This window comes from Pygoscelis adeliae, unplaced genomic scaffold (genome assembly GCF_000699105.1).
Source record: "Pygoscelis adeliae isolate BGI_AS28 unplaced genomic scaffold, ASM69910v1 Scaffold179, whole genome shotgun sequence".
Taxonomy (NCBI): Eukaryota; Metazoa; Chordata; class Aves; order Sphenisciformes; family Spheniscidae; genus Pygoscelis; species Pygoscelis adeliae.
Genome location: NW_008825612.1, coordinates 1130734 through 1139780, shown reverse-complemented (window position 1 = coordinate 1139780; position 9047 = coordinate 1130734). Strand labels below are relative to the sequence as shown.

The window sequence follows — 9047 nt, the reverse complement described above, 5'->3', positions numbered from 1 at the left end:
ACCCTGCTAGTGAACGCTCCAATGGCATTAGAATACTTTTATTTAAAGCATTCCAACCCTTGGAAGAGAGACAAAAACCACTCAAAAGCAATGAAAGGAAAACAATAAGGGAGACTTGCAAGATGAAGAAAGCAATGTGTGCTCAATTTAAAGTATATGAGAGGAACTTTACTTTTACAGTTGTTATATCCCCATGACCTGATGCAATGCCCTTGTACTGAAAATGCAGCTCTTGCCTTTAACCAGAGAGCATTCAATCCTTTCTCCTGAAACCAATATGGTACAGGACATGAGCGACCACCCAACAACTGCTGTACGAGCAGTTAATAAAAACATTTACACAAATAAAGGTAGTTTCTGGAACTCAAGAAGCAAACGAAAGCATAATTAAATAGACGCACTGATCACACTTGGGCCCATACGCTGCCTTCTTCTTTGCCTGCAACTCCAACTGATACCAATGGGAGCTCTGCGGAGTGGCAGGACATCGCATTTGGATTGCGGCAAACAGTGGATCCCGGGGGTACGGTCGTATCATTGTGGCAAGTGCTTCTTCTCGTACATCACACAGTGCAACCTAGTGTCGTATCAGCCTTTTAGAGTCAAGTGACTAATATCACATCATCTCATTCACTTTAACGAAACATTCCTTCTTGGAAGTGATAAATCATCTATAAACTTTAGATACTCCCCACTATCCCCACATCAGAGGTAACATCAGAGGTAACAAAATATTGCAACCCATCAGGTTCTCATCAGTTTTGTATGATCAATACCAGAATGTCATGTCAAAACCAAAAACAGTTATGAACAAACAACACTCACCTAAACTCTAAGTACAGGACAAGGTGCTTTTTCTAATTTCACATTGTTGTGTCTCACTCCACCAGGTGGAAAACGTTACTCTTTTTTCCTCCATTCTATCTCAGTTTTTCACAATTGAACATAGTCTTTAAGCATGAGTTTAAGTCCACCCTCGTGTAAAGCATGATCATTTCACACAGAAGTCACGCTAGCAAATCTTTTTTGGTAACAGAAAAGACTGTCAAAATCAATGGGCTAAGGGACATGATTTGTTATAAATTTATTTAATCTTCAGTATTTCAGCTTGCACCTTTGCTTCAGCACTTTAAAATAAAACGTTTCAACTATGACAGTAACTGCCTACTTTACATTGCGTCCCAGTCAGTGTTCTTAAAGAAGCTCATATTAATCCCATTAAACCATGTTGTGTTTGGTGTTGCATATGACTAGTTCCACTTTTTTTTCCAGAATTAACAGTGTCAAGTTTTTACAAAATCGTTGAGTTTACAACATTTGTGTGCGCAGACCCGGGAGTACAAACTGTGACCTGATAATCCTGAAACAGTCAGTAGTCTAGGAGGGAATTCTTTTTTACCTCTTTTCCGTGCCTGAAAACATGAAAACTTCAAATCCTACTGTATATTTAAATGGTAGGAAGAAAAATATACAAGCTTGTATTTATACTGTATTTCTATCAATGGCAACAGGTCATAAATTCATGTTTGCAACTATCACAAAGACTCATGAACACCAATTCAGTTTTATACTGTAAATACTGCTGGATTGATGGTTTAGGATTATCAATTCACTGTTGTCGTATGTCTATAACAGTTCAAAAGCATCCTGGAGAAAAATCCTGAAACACATACCTTTCGGTATATAATAATGCAACTGCATTAGCTAAATATATACTGTACATAAGTCTTATCAGCATTTTACCTACCAAAGATGTAAGATTCCACTTTCAAATACAAAGCAGATAGCCAATAATGTATACTTATAATACAGCCCTCTTCTTTGTTTTTGTATTTTTTTCTTTTGTTTTAAACAATTTGGTCACAATGCACCTTTGATATAAAAGCATTTTAAACTTTATTATTAATACTCAGAACATTAGGATTTCCAGAATTTTTTTCAGTAGCATTTGTAGAACCACTTTTGGTAACAAATACAGTAGTTAGGAATGAGCATCCAGATGAGAATGCAGAAGTGTATCATCCAGAATCCTTTCCAGCTAAGACCATAGGGCTGGTACTGTGATGAGTAATAGTACTAGAACCACAAAAACACTATAGTATGTTTCTTAGAGGCTACATCCTCTTTTGCTGGAACACTTTATAAATACATATTAAAAAGTAAGGCAACAACTCCAAACAGCCCAAACTGCTATCTCAACTCAATTTCCAATTAGATCCATGACCACTGGAGACCAATTTCATGCTTGCACTGTTTAGCGTTTGTCTTTATTCTTTCTAAATGGTCCAATAAAAACATACTGTAATAATTTAGCAATTAGTATTTCTAAAACAACTCCGGTATGCGTGTCCAATGCCGTATCACTAATACTGGTTAGGTACTGAAGTCCAAGGTGTTACCACTGCCCATTTTTAAAGGATTGTGGACACTAATTTGGATTTGCAATAAATAGGTGCATGAATCCAAAGCTCCCTTTCCTACTATGTTTATCACCTACTTGTTTTTTAACTCCTAATGTTCAAATTAAGGAAGCACCAGAGACAGCCTGGTACTAAAAAAATGCTCACACCAGTAAACAAAACTTTTATTCAGGACCTACGTTTTTCATGGCCCTGATCTGAATGGACATTCAACTTATGAAGATGTGCAAAAGGAAAAAAAGTCAAATTACAGTAAAGTTATCCAGAGAAGGAGGATGTTACACAAACTCATAAAGAAATGACAGTCTTTTTTCTCTTTTACTATAAATACACTTAACAGTTTAGCAGAAAGACAAGCTAAATTTTAAGATTGTTCACATTTGAAAGTTGTATTACACTCTCTGCTAACGATAAATAAGGAACAGGTCCTGACAATGGAATTTGACATCGCAATTTTCATCAACAGATCTTTGAAGACTGGTTTTAAAGAAGGGTTAAAACAATGATTATGTTTGCAAAGTTCTGAGAAGTCCATCTGCTGTCCAAACTTTGGATTAAAGTCCTTATTTTTTTCCTTTACTTAGAGACAGGTATATACAGTGCTGTTGTAATAATGAAACAAATGTGAAATCTACTGTAAAGTTGCACAATACAGAAAACTGTTGCTCCATCTTCTACTACATAAATGTGTGACTCCACAGGTTAATAATGCTGTTTTGTTTTTTTGTTAAGTTGGAATTATTCCGTCACGTCTAAGACCTCTCTTTAATTCCAAATCCTCCAGTTTTTTCCACAGTTCTTCACGCTCTTTCTCTTTCTTCTTCTCACTGACAGATGAAATAAAACAAAGAGTTAGCAGGAGAGGAGACTGTAGAATATTTACATAAAAAAATACATAGTTCACATTAATTAGCAGCACTAATTTTGTTGAGCGTAACTGCAATTTTCCCAACCTATACTTAATTTTTGTAATTTTTTTTTTTCTTTTAGTTACCTACACAAATATCACTAAACAAAGCAGTAGGAAAAGAACATAAAACGTAAGCTGAACAAAGTGACAGTGTTCATAGACACTAATTTGTAATACAGAAGAAAAAAAATGCAGTGGACTTTTATTATGGAACAAATATATCATGATTATAAAAATTAACTCACTTGCATTTAATTATTTTCAAGTTTATTTATTTAAGCAAGGTATTTTTTAATCTTATAAATAACAGCCACTTTCTAGAACAAGTGTTCCCTTATCCTTTTAGAATTGCTGTTCTTTCTTATATCGACTGGTGGCTTTCATATAGCTTAGGCACCAGCCAAAGGAAAGTTCGAGTTACGTGTCTTTTGTTCAGTGATTTACTTTTTTTTCCTTACCAAATTCCTACAAGAAGATCCATGTAGCATTTGCTTTAACAACAGACTTTAATGGCTGATTTGATAAAACTAAACAGCTAACCTAGCATTTGCTTTACCTGCATTATTTGCTTTCTAAATTTCCTGTCTCTGCCATAGCTTACTTTGAATCAATCTTGATACTGTAAGGTACAAAATGCTTTCAATTTCTATTAAATCACCTGACAGGTTCAGATGAAATGGAAATCTAACAATTATAGAGATATAGATTCTCTGCCAGTCACATTAGAGAATTCTTGAAAAAAATGTTTCAGCAGACTAGAAACATTCCTACACATCCTGATTCAGACAAAATGCCAACATCTGGCTCATTTATTTGAAATTTAATTTCCCAAGAGTATTTTAAACATTAAAAATACAAACAAATTTCAGATAAATCCCTGAAGAACAGTAAAGGGGGGAAAAAAGAAAAAAAAGCCCACTGTCACTAGAAAGTATTTACAATTAAGAATAAGTGAAATAGCCTGACAATGTCAGGCTACTTACCGATATTTATCTTCTAATCATTATGAAATATATGTCTGCTTACCTAAAAGACTTTTAGAGGATGATCACATCATCCAACTTACCTATTTGACCTATCATAGTCATTAATATTGAAAATATTTCTCCTCAAGCTTTAAGTGGTATCAAAGCTACCCTTTTGAAATGCGGTTTTATTAAGATGCCCAAGATTTCTGTAAACTTTAAGGTAAATATCCCAGTTTATACATTCAGGTATTTACATGTTTTAAAATGATAAGTAGTAAATAAAAATGGTGAAATGGTTAGTACCAGCCCTGACAGAAGATACAACATCAGTAGGTGCAAGAAAAATTGTTCGTGCAGTTCAGTCAATAAACCTCACCCATTATCCAGACACGGGACATACTACTACAGTGTCTGGTGCTGTTAAGAACAGAGTTCCTCATCTTAAGGGGCAAAGTGCAATCACAAATTGATTTAAGTCACTGAGCTCCCTCAGTAAATAGCTGGATTAGATGACCAGTCCTAAGATTCTCTGCCCTTTCTGCTAGAAAACCGCGCAGTGTTGTCTCAACTGTACTAGCAGATTGAGCCTTATTTATCAACGCCTATCTAGAATTCATCTGGCATCTTACCTGAAATAAATATCCAAGTCCTTAAAAGTAAAATACTGTACTAATGAACTAATGCAAGTGTAGATTTTTTGTGTATAAAACTTCATAATTTACAACGAAGCAGAACAAAAGGACAGTGTGACTCCAGTCACACAATTCAAAAAATAAGGCCTCCAAGAGACTTTAGAGACTACACTAACCTAACAAGGTCTGACGACATACAGTACCCTTTGCTTTGCTTGGGGGAACCCTGAGTCACAGAAAAGGTATGACTTAAATGAAGTTGTAAACTGTTCAGGGTTCCTGATGTTTCCTCATTTTTTTCACCCGACGCTTTGGATAAGCTGAAACTTTTGAGAAAAGACGCTGCACTATAATTGGAAAATGAAGATTAAGGAAAATAGGAGAAAAGACAAGAAGCATTTTACTAGGGTGAACTAATGATCGTATGAGTGGTGTATCTAATGGATCCTGCATGCTAAAAGACTCAGATACAGCAAGATCTCTGAATAAGAAATGGAAGGGTTGAGAGATGCCTCTTTGCTTTAAGACCACATCTAGCCTACGAACAGTAGTTTGGAAAATCAAATCTTAGGGTTTTCCCTCATGTCTCTTTCCAAACCTCAGTGTAACTTTTTTGAAGTCTTTAAGCAAAGTGTTATCTTTAAGCCCTTGTTTTTCTTTTATTATTGAAGATCTTGATACATTTAAGTCTTTGGGAATGCAGAATCAAAAGGAATTCCATGAGGAATGCGGATTCCCAAGCAACACAATGGGTACTGTATTTCATAAGGGGTAAAGGACAACCCGTACATGGTATTATCTTACATCTTGCAAGGAGAAGGCTAAAGAGCATGCAAGGGGAAAAATGAGGCATTGTGTCTATTATATGTGAGATTATGCAACTGCATCTCAGTGTAAGGGAAAAACTAAACAGCAGGCCTTATGCACAGCTGACAAAAAAAGCTTTAAAAAGTTACCGCTGACGATCTGACTTGTAAGTGGCTGTCAGCTCGTCAAACATGGTGCTGTTCATTTCCATAAATGCCTTCAACACATTGTAGACTAAAGCCACAATAGCCCTGTGAAACATTAAAAAAGAAAAAGAAAGGAGTCTGTTAGTTCCAGGTGAAATCAAATGTGAAATAAAAGTGTCTTCTCTTACCGGCATTTCTGTGACCAATTCTGCTCTTGCAAGTATGATAATGTAAATTCTTTGATTTCAGTGAAACTACTTTTGATTAACATATTTAAAGGTGAGAATCAGCTTTCATGTCTCTACTGACTACTTAAATGGAGCAAACCAAAACTCTAGGGTAAAAGGTAACAACAGAAAGCTATTACATATAACCACAGACTCTTCCCTCATGGTGTGGAGCGATTCCGAATGCAGCTCCAGGGATTCAAATCATCAATGCTGGCAGAAGGAACAGAACTTAAACATGAAATGGGAGTGATTCATATTTCCTTATGATTTTTCTATGAAGCTGAATATTCACTGCCTCTATGCAAAATACAAGGCTGTATTTCAAGAGTGATTTCCTTGTACTCATACATTTCGTATTCATTTTCACCTTTGTACAGCAAAAAGCTCTTTAAAAAACCTACAAATCCTTCAGATGAGTGCTGCAGTATCTGTGTAGAACTGTGTGTGTGCGTGTATATATATTAAAAAAAGTATATATATTTTAATACATATTTTTATATATATAAATAAAATATAGTCTCTCTCCCTTCCCTTCCCTTCCCTTCCCTTCCCCCCCCCCCCCCGCACTTTGCTTATTGCTGTTCCTGACCTGACCCAAGAGCCAATACACCACTGCTTATTTGAATTTGAGTTGCTTATTTGCATAAAACATGACAGGCATGATCTGTTCATACAGGAAGAAATTATGTATAATAATAATAATAATTTCAAAAAGGCTTCAAAGGCATTCTGTCCCACAAAGGTTCAAAAAAGGTAAAATCAATTTACTCATTTATACCATCTGACTGGATAACTAACCTAAAATATACTAGAATTTCCGAAGTAAGATGGGTCTGCCAATAGTCTGAATATCTAGAGGTCAAAATTCCTTTCTGGCAGAGTTGAAGATAAAGAAACAACAAAGCGACTGAAAAGGGAGAAGGGAAAGAAACAAATCTAAAAAACTTTCAAAGAATTTGGAATAGATTATCAATCAAGAGATCCCAGTTCCTGACCCACTGCTGTGGTTGTCACATTCAGACTCAGGGCTGCTTAAGAAACAGCTCTTCAGCCAGGAGGCAGTGAATCAACATTACAGGTGCCAGGAATCTTGGGAGCTAACCTATACAGCAGACAAACTATGTGCCATTTCCCACGCACCCCTGTTTATCATTCACCTCTTTCAATAAACTTTCATTTTTCTTGCCTACATTTAAAAATGTTCTTACAAATATAAAAATCCTTTAAATACCTTCTTTATTTTACATGTATGTTAACCTGGCACAAAATTCCTGCAGGTATGAAAACTCTTGTGAGCTGGGATACCGGAATATTCTTACTACCAGAAGCATCCCAGTGCACAGTATAAAAGGTTGGGCAGGAGCACAGGCAGGTTGGAGACTCGTAATGCGGTACTATGCCATGGAAAGTGTCTTTTTGTGATCAGCGTTAGCTACAGAAGCTTTCCAGTAGCATTAGATTCGTCATGTAAGCACACAAACTTGAGGGTTTGGCTAAGTAAAGAACAAAAAGACTAATGTTTGAAAAGATGAAATATTTTACAAATACTTTACAGTAAGGTCTTAAAGCAACTGGGACCTGAACGTAGCACAGCTCATTAAAAATACTGGGTTTACTAAATGGTAACCATCTTGACTAAGAGAAACTTTTCAACTAAAGTATAGAATACATGGCATCTAACTGCAATAGTATTTGTCATTAAAACACTTCCTTACTAGGTCATTCAGTTTAAGAATAAAAACGCCGAATTAACAGGATATCAATATGAAGCAACTGCTCTATTACTGTGTGTAACAGAGAACAGCTGTATTTGAATACATTTAGAAAAAACAACCCAACCTAAGAATATACCGATGTGTATATGCTTCATAGAGGTTTAGAAAAATGCCAGTACCAGAGGTATCCATATCATCCATGATACAGCCACGAAGCTTTATTAATGCCAAGCAATATTCTTCTAGATAATTTACGATCAGGCTTAAGATGTTAACCAGTTTATACAAAACTGTGTAGGAGAAATGCTTGATGAGAAACACTTTTTCTTCAATAACAATGTAACATCTAATTTCTCTTTTTTCCAACTTGTGAGAAGGTATATTTTTATCCCATAAGGTACTGATTTTTGTACACATACCAGATAATTAAAAACATTTTGAGACAAGCTCAGGTATAGACTAATTTATATTGGCATTAACAGAGTTGCACCTGCTCATGCCAGCTTTGAATTTGCATCTCTCCCATTCAGATGTTCTTCAGCAGACATTCCCTAAGTTTATCAGTGGTATGTCAAATGGTAAGATAAAGTGTAATGGTAAAAACTTACGGATTCCAGTGTTCTTTAGAAATCCTATAAAGGCTGGAAAACATGATGGGAAGTATAACATTTGAATTCTCCTCTATCAAACTCATGATGTATTCATTATTCCAATAATACAGCGCTCTTTCGGCCACCTTTGAATCAAAGGAATAAAATATTAACAGGAATTCAGACACCTATAATTTTGTAATTTTCTAAAGGAAAAACAAATCACAGAGAAATTTCACAAAGATGAATTAACAGGAATCATTCATTTTGCAATCAAAACTCTACTTTAATCAGTAGCATAACATGCATTAATGGAATTAAGTTTTTATCCTATAATTCAGATCCCACAGCATCCACTCTCTCTTTCCCCTGAGCGTGATGTTGTTACTCACTGAAGACCAGGTGCAGACACTGCATTAATGCTGCAGCTGTGGAGGGGAAGGGAGAGCAGACAGACTTCCCATCGCCCCTTTCCCTCAATCCTGTGACTGCAGTCAGAAGGAAAAGAGCAGTGCTGGGATACCAGAGGAAGGAGACAGGGGAAGGCCCAGTAGCTGGGCTGAATAAGGGGGGAGAGATCTTAAGTGTGGGGAAGGTACCAATGAAATAATTACCTTGGGGAGGAGCTG

The 9047-nt window shown here is 36.0% G+C and overlaps 1 protein-coding gene across 3 annotated transcripts in view; it reads right to left on the bottom strand.

Moving 5' to 3' along the window:
* Nucleotides 1-235: 235 nt before the first annotated feature.
* The window catches only part of PPP2R5E (protein phosphatase 2, regulatory subunit B', epsilon isoform), a 74611-nt gene continuing 65799 nt past the window's right edge, over nucleotides 236-9047 (bottom strand). For 2 of the 3 annotated variants that reach the window (XM_009332725.1, XM_009332727.1), the window contains exons 11-13: nucleotides 8437-8564; nucleotides 5887-5988; nucleotides 236-3247 (exon numbers count right to left, since the gene is read on the bottom strand). In XM_009332725.1, coding sequence (XP_009331000.1) covers nucleotides 3148-3247; nucleotides 5887-5988; nucleotides 8437-8564 — 330 coding nt within the window. In that variant the 3' untranslated portion in view covers nucleotides 236-3147. The remainder of the gene's footprint in view (nucleotides 3248-5886; nucleotides 5989-8436; nucleotides 8565-9047) is intronic. The other variant, XM_009332726.1, reaches the window with a different exon arrangement.